Genomic DNA, 16172 nt, shown 5'->3' with positions numbered 1-16172 from the left:
GTCTTGCGACGGGTATACAGAGATGACCAGTTTACAGAGGAGTATAGAGTGCAGTGATGTGTCCTATAAGGAGCATCGGTGGCAAATCTGATGGCTGAATGGTAAAGAACATCTAGCCGCTCGAGAGCACCCTTACCTACTAATCTATAAATTACGTCTCCGTAATCTAGCATGGGTAGGATGGTCATCTGAATCAGGGTTAGTTTGGCAGATGGGGTGAAAGAGGAGCGATTACGATAGAGGAAACCAAGTCTAGATTTAACCTTAGCCTGCAGCTTTGATATATGCTGAGAGAAGGACAGTATACTGTCTAGCCATACTCCTAAGTACTTGTATTAGGTGACTACCTCAAGCTCTAAACCCTCAGAGGTAGTAATCACACCGGTGGGGAGAGGGGCATTCTTCTTACCAAACTACATGACCTTTGTTTTGGAGGTGTTCAGAACAAGGTTAAGGGCAGAGAAAGCTTGTTGGACACTAAGAAAGCTTTGTTGTTGAGCGTTTAACACAAAATCCGGGGAGGGGCCAGCTGAGTATAAGACTGTATCATCTGCATATAAATGGTTGAGAGAGATTCCTAATACCTGAGCTATATTGTTGATGTAAATTGAGAAGAGCTTGGGGCCTAGGATCGAGCCATGGGGTACTCCCTTGGTGACAGGCAGTGGCTGAGATAGCAGATGTTCTGACTTTATACACTGCACTCTTTGAGAGAGGTAGTTAGCAAACCAGGCCAAAGAGCCCTCAGAGACACCAATACTCCTTTGCCGGCTGACAAGGATGGAATGGTCTACTGTATCAAAAGCTTTGGCCAAGTCAATAAAAATAGCAGCACAACATTGCTTAGAATCAAGGGCAATGGTGACATCATTTAGGACCTTTAAGGTTGCAGTGACACATCCATAACCTGAGCGGAAACCAGATTGAATAACAGAGAGAATACTATAGACATCAAGAAAGCCAGTCAGCTGAATATTGACAAGTTTTTTGATAAACAGGGCAAAATAGAAATTGGCCTATAACAGTTAGGATCAGCATGATCTCCCCCTTTAAATAAGGGACGCACCGTGGCTGCCTTCCAAGCAATGGGAACCTCCCCAGAGAGGAGAGACAGGTTAAAAAGGTCAGAGACAGGCTTGGCGATTATAGGGGCTGCAACTTTAAAGAAGAAAGGGTCTAAACCATCTGACCCAGATGTTTTTTTGGTGTCATGTTTAAGGAGCTCCTTTAGCACCTCGGACTCCGTGACTGCCTGCAGGGAGAAACTTTGTAGCGCGGCAGGGGAAAAAGAGGGGGGAGCATCGAGGCTAGTCGCATTGGAAGGACTGAGAGATTAGGAAATGTTGGACGGGCAAGGAGGCATGGCTGAGTCAAATAGGAATCCTGACTTAATGAAGTGGTGATTAAAGAGCTCAGCCATGTGCTCTTTGTCAGTAACAACCACATCATCAACATTAAGGGACATGGGCAGCTGTGAGGAGGAGGGTTTATTCTCCAGGTTTTTAACCGTTTTCCAGAACTTCTTGGGGTTAGACCCACAGAGAGAGAACTGCTCCTTCAAATAACTAGCTTTAGCCTTCCGGATAGCCTGAGTGCACTTATTTCTCATTTGCCTGAACGAGAGCCAGTCAGCCTGAGTAAGCGTGTGCCGAGCCTTTCGCCAAATAGAATTCTTGAGGTGGAGTAACTCTGCCAGATCCTGGTCGAACCGGGGGCTGAACCTGTTTTTAATTCTCTTTTTTTTTATGGGGGAGTGTTTGTTAACAGTACCACTGAAAATATCAAAAAAGAAGGTCCAAGCGTCTTCGACAGAGGGGATCAAGCTAATTCTATACCAATTTACAGAGTCCAGGTCATGAAGGAAGGCTTGCTCATTCAAGTCTTTTAAATCAAATCAAATCAAATTTTATTGGTCACATGCGCCGAATACAACAGGTGCAGTCATTACAGTGAAATGCTTACTTACAGCCCTTAACCAACAGTGCATTTATTTTTAACAAAAAAAGTAAAAATAAAACAACAACAAAAAAAGTGTTGAGAAAAGAAAGAGCAGAAGTAAAATAAAGTGACAGTAGGGAGGCTATATATACAGGGGGGTACCGTTGCAGAGTCAATGTGCGGGGGCACCGGCTAGTTGAGGTAGTTGAGGTAATATGTACATGTGGGTAGAGTTAAAGTGACTATGCATAAATACTTAACAGAGTAGCAGCAGCGTAAAAAGGATGGGGTGGGGGGGCAGTGCAAATAGTCTGGGTAGCCATGATTAGCTGTTCAGGAGTCTTATGGCTTGGGGGTAGAAGCTGTTGAGAAGTCTTTTGGACCTAGACTTGGCACTCCGGTACCGCTTGCCGTGCGGTAGCAGAGAGAACAGTCTATGACTAGGGTGGCTGGAGTCTTTGACAATTTTGAGGGCCTTCCTCTGACACCGCCTGGTATAGAGGTCCTGGATGGCAGGAAGCTTTGCCCCAGTGATGTACTGGGCCGTACGTACTACCCTCTGTAGTGCCTTGCGGTCGGAGGCCAAGCAGTTGCCATACCAGGCGGTGATGCAACCAGTCAGGATGCTCTCGATGGTGCAGCTGTAGAATTTTTTGAGGATCTGAGGACCCATGCTTTTTAGTCTCCTGAGGGGGAATAGGCTTTGTCGTGCCCTCTTCACGACTGTCTTGGTGTGTTTGGACCATGATAGTTCGTTGGTGATGTGGACACCAAGGAACTTGAAGCTCTCAACCTGTTCCACTACAGCCCTGTCGATGAGAATGGCAAGCAAGTCTATGACAAATCAGGACAGGTCATTTCACTGAGTAGCCATTACGAACACAGGCTGTAAAACAGTGATCACTAATGTCATTACAGAAAACATCAGACTGATACCTATCAGGATTATTTGTGAGGATAACATCAAGGAGAGTAGCCTTTTCTGGGCGTTTGGAGTCATACCTTGTGGGATTGTTAATAATCTGAGAAAGATTTAGGGAGTCTCATTGCTTTAGGAATGGTCAGGTGGTTTAAGCATGTCCCAGTTTAGGTCACCTAGCAGGACAAATTCAGACTTAGTGTAAGGGGCCAGGAGAGAGTTTAGGGCAGGTAGGGTACAGGCCGATGCTGATGGTGGACGATAACACCCAGCAACAGTCAACGAAGAGCTATTTGAAAGTTCCTTGGTAAAGATTGCTACTCCACCACCTTTGGAAGATCTGTCTTGCCGAAAAAGGTTATAACCAGAAAGGTTAACATCAGTGTTCAAAACAATCTTTCTTAACCACGTCTGATTAATGACCAACACATCTGGATTGGAGTTGTGAACCCACACTTTCAATTGATCAATTTTAGGTAATAAACTTATTGTGTTAACGTGCAGAAAGCCCAGGCTTTTAAGAGAGTAGAAATCAGTGAAGCAGATATCAGAGCACAAGTCAGAATTGAGGCTAACAACAGTAGATGGGCCAGGGTGTACATACACATTTCTAGATATCATTAGCAGTAATACAATCAGGGCACGACCGAGGAAAGGGAGAGCTCTGCAGTGTTTATTTTTTTTACATTTGAATGTGCATCAGATGGCAACAAGATCATCTTGTACAGCAATTTCATCAGGTAACATTAATACAAAGCCGGCGAGAGGTGGTTAGAATAGGATGGGAGTCCAAGAGACCGTATAAGCAATAGAGAATCAGAGTCCCGAATGTGGGAACAAACATAGTCTGTCCCATGGGCGGGTAAACAAGCAAGGTCATAGTCAACAAAGCACACAGGAGTCATGAGTCATGAGGCAAATAGCAGTCAAAAATAGTCAATTATTATCAGCTCGTGCTTCTGTGCATCTTCACGCAATGGCATCAGTTGGATTTCATTTAACTGTTATTCCTTGGCCTAACAGTTGACAAAATCTTCATAACTTTCACTTGCTTGTCACACTTTGACATACCTTTGTCTGGTTGTAGTGTGTAATAGTCTCCGGTTTTCTCTTTGTTGCGTCCCCGTGGTCTTGTTATTTTGCGCAGAGGGAGGGAACTCCCATCTCACTTTGTTCATTGTGCTGGCCAGACTTCTTTTAATTGCAAGCAACTTGTTCGCCAATGACAGTGAAGTGAAGAAATTGTCCATGGTGACATTTCTTCCCTTGCCAATATAAGGTTCAACAAGCCTCATCACCACATTCTCTGTCACTCCCTCAACTGCTGCCCGATATTGAAAGACGTTCAGCATATACAATTACGCATGCTCTCACTGTGTAGCCCACTCCAAGTAGGGCTAGAGTAGACTGATAAGACTGCTTTTATTCAGTGGACAGAAATAGGGTACATACCATTTTAAGATTAGAATTAAAATGGATGAATACAATAGAATGGCACCACCTGTTCTTCAATCACAATTGGTGATTACATAATTATGCATCGTTTGCTTCCCCTCGCTCACCAACTCACCCATTCTCCCCCTTGCTACCCCATCATACTTTACTTAATTTATTTAATCTGTTTTTATAGGTGTGAAATTAGTTTAGGTTTAGGTTCAGTTTTAAGCCAATTATCGGGGTGATTATCAGCTGGGCACTGCACTTTCAACTGTCGGAAGAAGGAGTGGAGCAAGCCCTACTGTTGGAAGAAGGAGTGGAGCAAGCCCTACTGTTGGAAGAAGGACGGGCAATGGGGGAAAACCATTCATAATATTTGTTAAAACTCCAGTTCTGTTTGTGATATTAAGATTCTAACATAGACAGTGTGTTATATAGACTTATTTAGGAAAAGTCAAGGACGGAGGGGGGCATGACTTTACTAATAATAGCCCATAGAAACGCAATGAATAACACATTCATGAATGTCAAAGACAGTCAAAAAATGTATCATAAGGAATAAGGTTCTGAAGTGTCTGTCCTATATCTGGAGATATATGAAAGCTCAGGAAATATTTTTTTTGGGGGGGACAAATACATAACCCCTTATTTTTGTTGGCACAAAACTACCTCCATACTTCCATTCGTTTGTATGGGTTACCATTAGACGAGTCCTGTGACACTTGTGGGGGTCGTAGAGCAAACCATTGTGTTCTTGAGTCTCCCCTTTCCATAGTGGGGTCATATTAGTTTGTAGCTCAAACGGTTCGGACGCTACAGACCACATGACTTCAGACGAGTCCCGTGACACTTGTCGGACGCTACAGACGTTTTCTTGAGAAGACCGATTTTTCAGGATGTCTCATGGTCTGACAAACACTGCTGTAGCTCGACAACCTTCCACCGCAGATGCGGAAGGCTCACATAGGTGGATGCGGTGGATTGAGATGCAGCCCATGCAAAAACCTGATATCTCTATCTTAAATTGACAGATTATAATGGGGATTTTTTTATTATGTTACTTATATTGAAGCACGGTGGAACCCGCTATGCTCCTTTGAGACCCTTCTATCAAAGTCACTGAGATCTCTTCTTCTAGCCATGGTAGCCCAAATAATGGGCAACTGAACATTTTTATACATGATCCTAAACATAATGGGATGTTAATTGCTTAATTAACTCAGGAACTACACCTGTGTGGAAGCAACTGATTTCAATATACTTTGTATCCCTCATTTACTCAAGTGTTTCCTTTATTTTGGCATTTACCTGTACATACACACACACATGCACAACACGACTCTGTGTCCAGGTGAGACACAGTACACACTTACTGTACATCCACACACACAACCCTATAATAATAATAATAATAATAATAATAATAATAATAATACATTGCATTTGTAGATTGCTTTTCATTTACACACAGAGTAAAAACAGGAAAGCTTCAGTAATAAGACATCCATGAGAAATGAATAAAGAAATAAAGAAATGTAGAATAAATATCCTCATAATGAGTATAATGAAGCACAAAACTACACAATAGGAATGTGTTTAAGTCAGGAGGCGAAGACGAAGACAAAAATGTACAGCTGGAATCAGAGACACAATCCTCACAGCGTGTAAGACTGTAATTACATTTCAGGGCAATTATACCGCTAGCTATGGGGAGCCGTGTGTGCATGCATGCGTGTGTGCGTGCACATGCACTTGCGCTCTTGCATGCATTAACTTGTGTGTTTGTGTGTGTGTCTCATATTCTGTTGTGAAAAGCCAAAGACAATGCGTCTATTTCTCCAGTCTTCTACCTGAGGGGAACGGAAAGGAAGCATTGTAATTAAATTAGTGTTCATAGTGACGGGAGAAGGAAATGTGCTATCTAAATGGAAGTCCTCCTGCTTAGCTTCTTGATTAAAGAGAACACATGGCATCACACACACACCACACACACCAGACACACCACACACACCACACACACCACACACACCACACACACCACACACACCACACACACCACACACACCACACACACCACACACACCAGACACAAACACACAACAAGGAGTTTGTTTCAAATCATTATTAATCATCAGTCTTATTTGAAGGGAGTGCTACGTTAGCATCTCACTAACAGCCCGGCCGGTGTCCGATAACACCTTCAACAGCTATCCATCATCATACTGTATGTGCTGACACATTAAAGACCAGCCACACAACACAGAACCAAAGCTGTGATTTTAGCTGTTAATTTATTCACTGGAGAGAACCTGTCTGTCTCGTCATGAATGAGGCTATGAATGGGGGGGCATTATGATGCTGACCCACCACATTCTCACTAATGCTCTTTGAGTTGATCGCAGATCAATCATCCCAGTTACCTTTAGGGTTTAGCTGCTAATGCTACAGTGCCTTCAGAAAGTAATCATACCACTTGACTTATTCCAAATTTTTATTTTGAATTCAAAATGGATTAAATAGATGTATCACCCATGTACACACAATAGCCCATAATGACAAAGTGAAAACATGTTTTTAGGATTTTTGCAAATGTATTTAAAATGAAATACAGAAATATCTAATTTACATAAATATTCACACCCCTGAGTCAATACTTTGTAGAAGCACCTTTAGCAGCGATTACAGCTGTGAGTCTTTCTGGGTAAGTCTATAAAAGCTTTCCACACCTGGATTGTGCTACATTTGGCAATTATTATTTTCAAAATTCTTCAAGCTCTTTCAAATTGGTTGTTGATCATTGCTAGACAACATTTTCAGGTCTTGCAATAGATTTTAAAGTAGATTTAAGTAAAGACTGTAACTCTGCCGCTTGGTAACATTCACTGTCTTCTTGGTAAGCAACTCCAGTGTAGATTTGGCCTTGTGTTTTAGGTTATTGTCCTGCTGAAAGGTGAATTACTCTCCTAGACTGAATCAGGTTTTCCTCTAGGATTTTGCTTTTAATTTCTATCCTGAAAAACTCCCCAGTCCTTAACGATTACAAGTATACCCATAACATGGATAAGAGCGTCTGCTAAATGACTAAAATGTAAATGTAAATGATGAAGCCACCACTATGCTTGAAAATAATGGAGAGTGGTACTCAGTAATGTGTTGTATTGGCTTTGCCTTTATCTGTGTAGTGAATGGGTGTATTGATACACCATCCAAAGGGTAATTAATAACTTCATCAGTCTCAAAGGGGTATTCAATGTCAGCTTCTTTTTTTTTTACCCATCTACCAATAGGTGCCCTTCTTTGCGAGGCATTGGAAAACCTCTCTGGTCTTTGTGGTTGAATCTGTGTTTGAAATTCACTGCACGACTGAGGGACCTTACAGATTGTATGTGTGGGGTACAGAAAGTCATTCAAAAATCATGTTAAACACTATTATTGCACACTCAGTCCATGCAACTTATTATTTGACTTGTTAAGCACATTTTTACTACTGAACTTATTTAGACTTGCTATAACAAAGGGGTTGAATACTCATTGACTCAAGACAATTTAGCTTTTCATTTTTAATTAATTTGTAAACATTCCAAAAAACATAATTCCACTTTGACATTACGGGGTATTGTGTGTAGGCCAGTGACAAAAAATCTCAATTTAATACATTTTAAATTCAGGCTGTAACACAACAAAATGTGGAAAAAGTTAAGGGGTGTGAATAATTTCTGAAGGCACTGTAGCTAGCTCTTAGCTTTCCCCTCAAACATTTACTCACCTGGCGTGAACTGTAGGGTTACTTCAGGATAAGACACCACATCTTTCAAAGGGGTTTCCCTTTTCAGTGTTCTTTTCTGGAATATTCTACAGTTAGATTCAGATTAAGTTGACAGCCCTTAGGAATGTCATTGAGTAGAACCAGTTAAAATGTTCAACAAAGGATGGAATGCTGTTGGTAAAGATGACAAACTGTACTTTACTATAACTCTAAGCTAGCTAACCAAGCATACAGCTATTCCGAGGGCCTGAATTGCAGGAGCAGCAGTCATCTTCCAGTTCTATTGATGTAGACAATGGAGACTTATCATGTCACCTGAATCGAAGCGATTTCACAGGAAAGGTGCAACTTTGCATAGTGTGAATAATCATGAATAGTAATTTCGCTTAAATTAGCCCTCGTCTGGAAGTGTGATAATATTTTTGACGTAGGCTGCGCCTCAAGACATAATCCATCCGAGAGAGAGAGAGAGAGAGAGAGAGAGAGAGAGAAAGAGAGAGAGAGAGAAAGAGAGAGAGAGAGAGAGAGAGAGAGAGAGAGAGAGAGAGAGAGAGAGAGAGAGAGAGAGAGAGAGAGAGAGAGAGAGAGAGAGAGTCTTAAGTCCATCTGGTTTTGAAACAAATGGATCTTTCCTAGTTTTCTGCAGCGGCTTGTGGAGATGAGACTATCCGTCATGTGCAGGCAGGAATCGACTGATGTGTCAGTTTACCATAGAGAAATTACACAGAGATGACAAAGACCAGGGGGAACTTCAATTACCACATAGCCAGCGCCTTACAGGCCGAGCTGTTTAAAACCAATTCTGAAATGGTCCTGAAAAGAGATTTGTCTCCTCAGATGAAGTGAAAGGATTTTGTTCCCAGTCTTTACTGAGAGGCCTTTTTTTTAGGTTATTGGACAAAGCCTGAACAGCACAATTAGGTTTTGTCCTTCCCTGACATGTCGTCGAGACATTACAGTATTCTTGAAAGTTGTGTTTGTTTGTTTGGTCTCCTGTTTGATTCCTGGTGACGTTTTCTGTTACTATGTTTACACTGGTTTAATTAGCAGGAGGACCTCTCCTCCTTCCTCTCAGGCTGTCACACCGTGTGTTTGTGTGTGTGTGTTAACGTGTGTGTGTGTGTGTGTGTGTGTTAACGTGTGTGTGTGTTTGAATCTAGTTCAGATGTGACAGCTAGCAGGTTTTGTTTCATTCAGCTGCTAAAACAACCCCCTCCTGACCCCCCATCTCCTCTCCCCGTCATCCCCTCTCCTCCCCCTCCATACTCTCCACTAATTAACAAAGGGAAATTAACCATCAAGTCCTTCTTGTTTTTCCTCCCTTCATGTGATGCCAAGCACCAGACGTCACACACACAGGAACACACTTACACACATGGGCACACACACACACTCATGTAGATACACAGTACAGTACACACATGGACTCTATTCTCAACAACTCAGTATTTGCCTCAACACCCCCCTCCCTCTCTCACCTGTTTAGTGGACGGTAGCTGGTCGTGCTGGTCTGGCTGGTCTAAGTGTTCAGTGACGTGTGGAGGGGGACACTATATGAGGACGCGCACCTGCAACAACCCCCCACCAGCCTACGGAGGAGACATCTGTCTGGGACTACACACTGAAGAGGCTCTCTGTAACACACAATCATGTCCAGGTACACAAACACACACACATACACACACACACACACACGTAGGCATGCACAAACACACACGGACCATCCGTTTTCTCGTTGTCTCTTGGCATGTGTATTCAGCAGCCCAGGAATCTGATGTGGTTATGTTTTGTCTCCAGAGAGTTGGTCTAACTGGTCTGAATGGTCCCATGTGTATTCAGCAGCCCAGTAATCTGATGTGGTTATGTTTTGTCTCCAGAGAGTTGGTCTAATTGGTCTGAATGGTCCCAGTGTGACAGTGCTGGCGCCCAGCTGCGTGTCCGTCACTGTGACGTCCTGTTCCCTACTGGAAACCAGTGTTCAGGAAACCACACCGAGACCAGGGCCTGCCCACCTGACTCCAACTTTATACCAGGTAATACACACATACATACTGATAAACACACACACACACATACAAACACACACACACATGCATTTATGCATGCACACACACACACTCACACACATACACGCACACACACACATGCACAGCCCAGATAGTATTGATGTGTGTCCAGACAGGGATCTCCCTTATTGACAGGGTGTAATGTGAGAAGCACCAGAACATTGATTTCTACTACACCACTGGATAATTAGACCTCTTCCTCTCTCTCTCAGAGTTCTGAGGCTCAATCAAACACACCCATTGATGTCTTCAACAATGATGTCTTCCACATAGTATCAATGGACACAATGCTACTCAAGCTACCAGAGCCAGATAGATTTTATACCGCAGAATACTTTGGACTAACTAACACTTAGCACCCCATAGGAAATAAAACATTATAACTTCTTCAATACTTCTCCAGTGATATGACAGTGGCCTATACTAGGTGATAAGTGTGAGTACACTCTTAGAAAAAAAGGGTTCCAAAAGGGTTCTTCGGCTGTCCCCATAGGAGAACCCCTTTTGGTTCCAGGTAGAACCCTTTTTGGTTCCAGGTAGAACTATTTTGGGTTCCATGTAGAACCCTTTACACAGAGGGTTCTACATGGAACCCAAAATAGTTATATCTGGAACTCAAAAAGGACTCTACCTGGAACCAAAAGGATTCTACCTGCAACCAAAAAGGGTTATTCAAAGGGTTCTCCTATGGGGACAGCCGAAGAATCCATTTAATTTCTAGATAGCACCTTTTTTTCTAAGAGTGCACACTTTATCTTTCTGAAACACCAGTGTGTCTTTAGTTTCTTATCACTCATCTGTTTTAATGGGAATGCCACTCCATTAAGGGTCGTTAGTAGGGTTGTGTACTTAATTTTCCTTAATGAGGCCTGATACACTACTTATCATAAAACTCTTCAGGTGTCTAGTGATGGGCTTTATCATCCTCTGGTTCATTCTCAATATAATGCCCAAAGACTTCAACACTATCTATACCACTTTGTCAGGGGAACAAGTGTGTTCTTCTGTTCAGCATCTCTTTTACTTTTCTCTTTAGCAGAAGTCTCCATTGCTCGTTCAAGTCAGGAGGAGAGAAGATGCGGAGGTATGAGTGTGTATGGGTTTAATGTAGTTTTTAATGTGGTGTGATAGTGTGATAATGTAGTGAGATAGTGTGATAATGTAGTGTGATAGTGTGATAATGTAGTGTGATAGTGTAATAATGTAGTGTGATAGTGTGATAATGTAGTGTGATAGTGTGATAATGTAGTGTGATAGTGTAATAATGTAGTGTGATAGTGTAATAATGTAGTGTGATAATGTGATATTTAATGCAGTGTGTAGTGTGATATTTGTTGGTATTAATAAGGAATTCATCCACACTTATTAACGTGACATCAATCTTCGCGCAGTCAGCTCATTTTTACCCTTGAAAATTAACAACATTTTTATCTCTCTTTTTCCCTTCTCCAGATTTCAACCTGTTCCATATGATCGCTGTAGGCCTGAGTAGTTCTATCATGGGTTGTTTGGTCACCTTACTGGTGTACACCTACTGCCAGCGCTACCAGCAGCAGTCTCACGATGCTACGGTCATCCACCCCATCTCAGCAGCACCACTCAACACCTCCATCACCAACCACATCAACAAACTGGACAAATACGACTCGGTGGAAGCCATTAAGGTTTGTACACTATCACACTCTGTGGTCTTCTAGGATATTCCAGGCTCGCCTATACGCCTGGGCTGGTCTATAGTACTGTAGCTTTTATGTACTTGTGTGTATGTGGTCCTGCGTCTACTCTGTGTGACTGCACTGTTCTGTGTCTATAGCCATGTAGCTAGCCATACACTGCTTTCTCATAAGTTACTAACAACATACATCACAATATGCATACTGTAAGTGACTTATATGGAGTGAGTAGGACAACATACATCACAATATGCATACTGTAAGTGACTTATATGGAGTGAGTAGGTTCCAGGTCTTCATTCTAAAATTTTAGTTAGTTATATTTTCTCTGATGAGATTACTGTTGACACTTGACTTGGTTTTGGAAATACTTACTTGAGAATTATATGAAGGCAAGGGGTTAAGAAGTTGAGACACTATTTTATGTGAGTTAGCATATCGTGTGGACAGAGAGCTAGCTTTCAGAAGAGTATCCATCTCCTATAAATAACTGAACAGACACACCATCTAAAGTGAATTGCGTCTCTGGCGCAGAACTGGAATGCAGTTTCCATAGTAGAATAAAGATTTGAAAAGTGTCCATCTATCATGTAATTAGTGTCTGGTGTGTGAGAATAATCTAATTTGCAGCTACGGATAGAAGATAATATGAATATGGACAATGCTCGTTTGGCTAAGTGAGAAACTCAAAAAGAGCCATTTGAAAAATGAATCTAGTCTTTTTTCAAAAGCGTATTCTTCCTCAGTCTTTACTCTTGTTTTAATGGCTGGGTTGTACAGCTGAATATACATATTCTAAAAGTGAAAAGAGTGAAAAAATAGTGATTCTGTAATTTCATTTTGTAATGTAGGAGAAAGATGAACACCTGGCACTATAATTCCTAAAACTTAGTTCTTTGTTTGATTAAAATCATATCTTTACCATCCAGGTGAGCTCGGAAAGATTATGCACTAGAGCGCCGTTGAGACAAAGGCAGTGAGTGTAGCTGAAAGAATGTCATTTTCATTGATTCAGTAGTGTGTCCTTTCTTATGGAGGGCATAGAATGACCATGTAGTCCCCTGCACCTACAGTAGCACAGACCACCTGTCTTCCTCAATGGGTACAGTAGAACTTAATTGTCCATTGTGGCTCCAGTGAGGATGACTGCTGCCCGTTCCTCTCCTCCCGCAGCCCGATGTGTCCGTACTCTTGCCCCTGGACGACCCCGGCATGCGCCAGCCTCTGTCTGCTAACATGGGCGTGTCCATGCGTGGCCTGGAGATTTTCTACTAACCTTCTACTGACCTCTGACCTCTACAACATCCCGCCTCTTGACCCTCCTCCTAGCCTATCAGCAACCTCCTTCCTCTTCCTCCCCACCGCGCCCCCACTTCCTGTGGTGCTTCTTTGTGCGGCAGGTCGGGGTAGACTCAGTTTCTCTCTCATTGCTCGGAAATCCCATTGTTTCATATTCATCCCATAGGGCAAGATGAAGGCAACTGCGGTCTTCGAGAGCCGTAATGTCTGCTGGTTTTCTCTTCTCTCTCTGGTGCTTTTAGGGATAGGTCATCCCTCTTCTATCACTCTTCACTTTGGTCAGGTTCTTAATTGATCCATTCATGTTGATCAATTGGTTGCTCAGTTGGTAGAGCATGGCGCTTGCAACGCCAGGGTTGTGGGTTCGTTTCCCACGGGGGGCCAGTATGAAAATGTATGCACTACTAACTGTAAGTCGCTCTGGATAAGAGCGTCTGGTAAAATGACTCAAATGTAAAATCTGAACAGAGAGTGCACTTGCCTGGTCTCCCAGGTCTAGATCAGAAGTAAATCATGAAAACCAGCAGACATTGTGGCTCCTGAGGACCAGAGTTGCCCCCCACCCTGCCATAGGACTACCCATAGGCTTGTGAGAAGGCAGTGTATTTTCCACTCATCTCTTTCCGTTCGAAAACGTCCACTATGTTCTGACTCTTCTCATTTGCATGTGTTTGTTTTTCCCTTTTCTGTCTTTCTCTGTCTTATTAGCTCTGTTTGGCTTTCTAATGATGGGTTACCATGGAGAAAAAAGGGAACTCGTAACTCATTCTGTTTTCTCCGTAGCTGTCCGCTTTCTCTTTATCTCTAATGCCACCCCACTGTTCAACAGATTTTGTTTACCCCACTAAAAACACTCCCTAATCACACTTTAGCCAATTAAACATTGTTAAGGAAGAAAGGCAGAGTAGATGAAGTCTGAGAACAGCTGGTTAATGGTTGAGTGCAGCCATGGGACCACTAGCAGAGATACAAGATATTACTGTTTCAGACAGATTTCGACTTTTGAGAATGTATATTTTGTTCCATTTTAGACATAGAAATGTACTGTTAGACTCAACCAATAATGTATTATTTGATCTTTAAGTAATGTTTGTCGCCTCTATGTGTGCAAGCCATGTAAATGTTATCGAGACAGAATAATATTATGTGTGTTTGTGCTCAGCGCTCGCAACCCTATCAGTGAATATACAGATCCATCAATCAAGAACAAACGCAGCATCATCAAGTTCTGAATTATGTCACCTCCAGGGGCTTTCAGAATGCACTTAGCTAAGACAAGAAGACAGAGGGGCGCACGCACATCCATTTTGCAAACTGCTGAGGTTGTACTGAGAGCAGTGTTCTTAACTCACATAAATGTGTGGTATCTTCATAGAACCACAGAGAAGGGTACAACAGAGATACGCTGTGGCCTTTCCTTATTTTCTGACTCGCTTAATCATTCACAGCCGTTCACATAGTTTTTTCTCCGATTAATACGTTTTTTTATTTAACGTGTCCTCAAGGATGTGGAGATGTGAAAGCCATGAAAGCTGCTGATGTCGAGACATTAGAGAGGAGATCAATGGACATATGGTTCCTCATCATAATACACCAGCTCAGTGGTTATCATTTTGTCAGCCTGTTGTTGTTAGTGCTTTGGCCTTGCTCATTGAAACGCTTTATTCATGCAGGGACCTCCTGTTGATTTCTATGTTGTCGTCCTATAAACGCTACCAAGGTTTATTTTTCTGTTTGACGTATTCCTTTTACCTTGCACTCTCCCATTTAGACAGAATCATTATTTGATCCTTACAATACAGTTGACACTGACACATCTCTCTCTTCCTCTCTCCATCTCCCCTCTCTCTCTCTCTCTCTTCCTATTCTCTCTCTGTCCTTCACAGGCTTTCAATAAGAACAACCTGATTCTGGAGGAAAGAAATAAGTACTTCAACCCCCAGCTAGCCGGGAAGACATACACCAACGCATACTTCACGGACCTTAACACTTACGATGACTATTAACCCTTCGTTGGGCTACAGCACCGGGGATACACACCCTTGTGTAGACAACAACCCCACTCCACTCACTTTGACTATGTCCTATTTTTTTCCGCTTTGTGGTTTCTAATGTAATTTGTGACATTTTATGTGGGACCCTCCTACTCTGGGACCCATTGGTAGCTGCCATTCAATCAAATTACAGACAGTGATGTCAACAAAGGGACATGCCCACTTTACTTTCCTTCAGGTGCTCTGATGGGGTTCACTGGGAAAGTTCAACTTCGGAAAACAAAAAACAACAAGATCCTGACTTGACTCTCACAAACATGGAGACAACTGGAATTTCGATTTCCATGGAAGGAAGGGAAAAAAGGAAAAAAAAAAAAGGTTTTAAAGAGCTGTCTGAATGGGATGGATCTCTCTTTGATTTCCTGTGAACTATCTGATTCCTGAACTGTGTTGGTTCTGGGGGGAAGAAAACCACCTAACTGCTTTGCATGAATTCATCTGACAGTTTTCCATGGTTGGTCACATTCCACTTACTGGTCTGTAGTCCCATAACTGCTTCTTCTGGGGAGAGGCTATACGGACACGCCTGGTGCCCAAATTGATGACGTATGTCGCACAGCTGAGAGTCGAGTGAAGACGAACGGATTCAGTTCAGTCAGTTGTCCTGATGAGCCCTTCCCAGCTAGCTAGTTTGCTTTTGGCTAGAAACTTCAGCGTGAATTTGAAACTTGTCTGCCGAAGTTGGGATTTGGGAGAGTGTTCAGAATCATTCAGTTTTATCATAATAATAAATAAATAAATAATGTAGATGTAATGCCGTAGCTGTAAATTTCCGGTGCTTTAGCTGTCACCCTGGCCTGATATTGGCTTCACTATCTAGCTACTTCCCTCTCCTAGCTGCGGAAAGCAGGAGTGAAGCACACTACCCCGTGTTGTTGTGTCGCCGGCTTGTAGCGCAAATTCTCCCTATTGAGCAGTATACTGTATCACGGTAACATCCAGATGGTTACTACCAATATTAGTAGGCTGCTATCCTACTCAAAATAAAATCAAGTGGGATGGTTAGGGTCATTTGCACCG

General features: G+C 42.5%; 1 protein-coding gene across 1 annotated transcript in view; it reads left to right on the top strand.

The window, feature by feature from the left end:
* LOC311125377 (semaphorin-5A-like) overlaps positions 1–15449 on the top strand; it is a gene marked incomplete at its 5' end in the record, with an annotated part of 140808 nt that extends 125359 nt beyond the window's left edge. The window contains 5 exons of the mRNA XM_084199423.1: positions 9547–9717; positions 9938–10093; positions 11166–11210; positions 11579–11790; positions 14985–15449. Of these exons, the coding sequence (XP_084055549.1) occupies positions 9547–9717; positions 9938–10093; positions 11166–11210; positions 11579–11790; positions 14985–15104 (704 nt within the window). The 3' untranslated portion in view covers positions 15105–15449. The remainder of the gene's footprint in view (positions 1–9546; positions 9718–9937; positions 10094–11165; positions 11211–11578; positions 11791–14984) is intronic.
* Positions 15450–16172: the final 723 nt, after the last annotated feature.

Source organism: Coregonus lavaretus, assembly GCF_964263955.1.
Source record: "Coregonus lavaretus genome assembly, contig: HAP1_SCAFFOLD_595, whole genome shotgun sequence".
Taxonomy (NCBI): domain Eukaryota; kingdom Metazoa; phylum Chordata; class Actinopteri; order Salmoniformes; family Salmonidae; genus Coregonus; species Coregonus lavaretus.
Note: the sequence above shows the minus strand (reverse complement) of the source record. Positions and strands in the feature narration are given on the sequence as shown.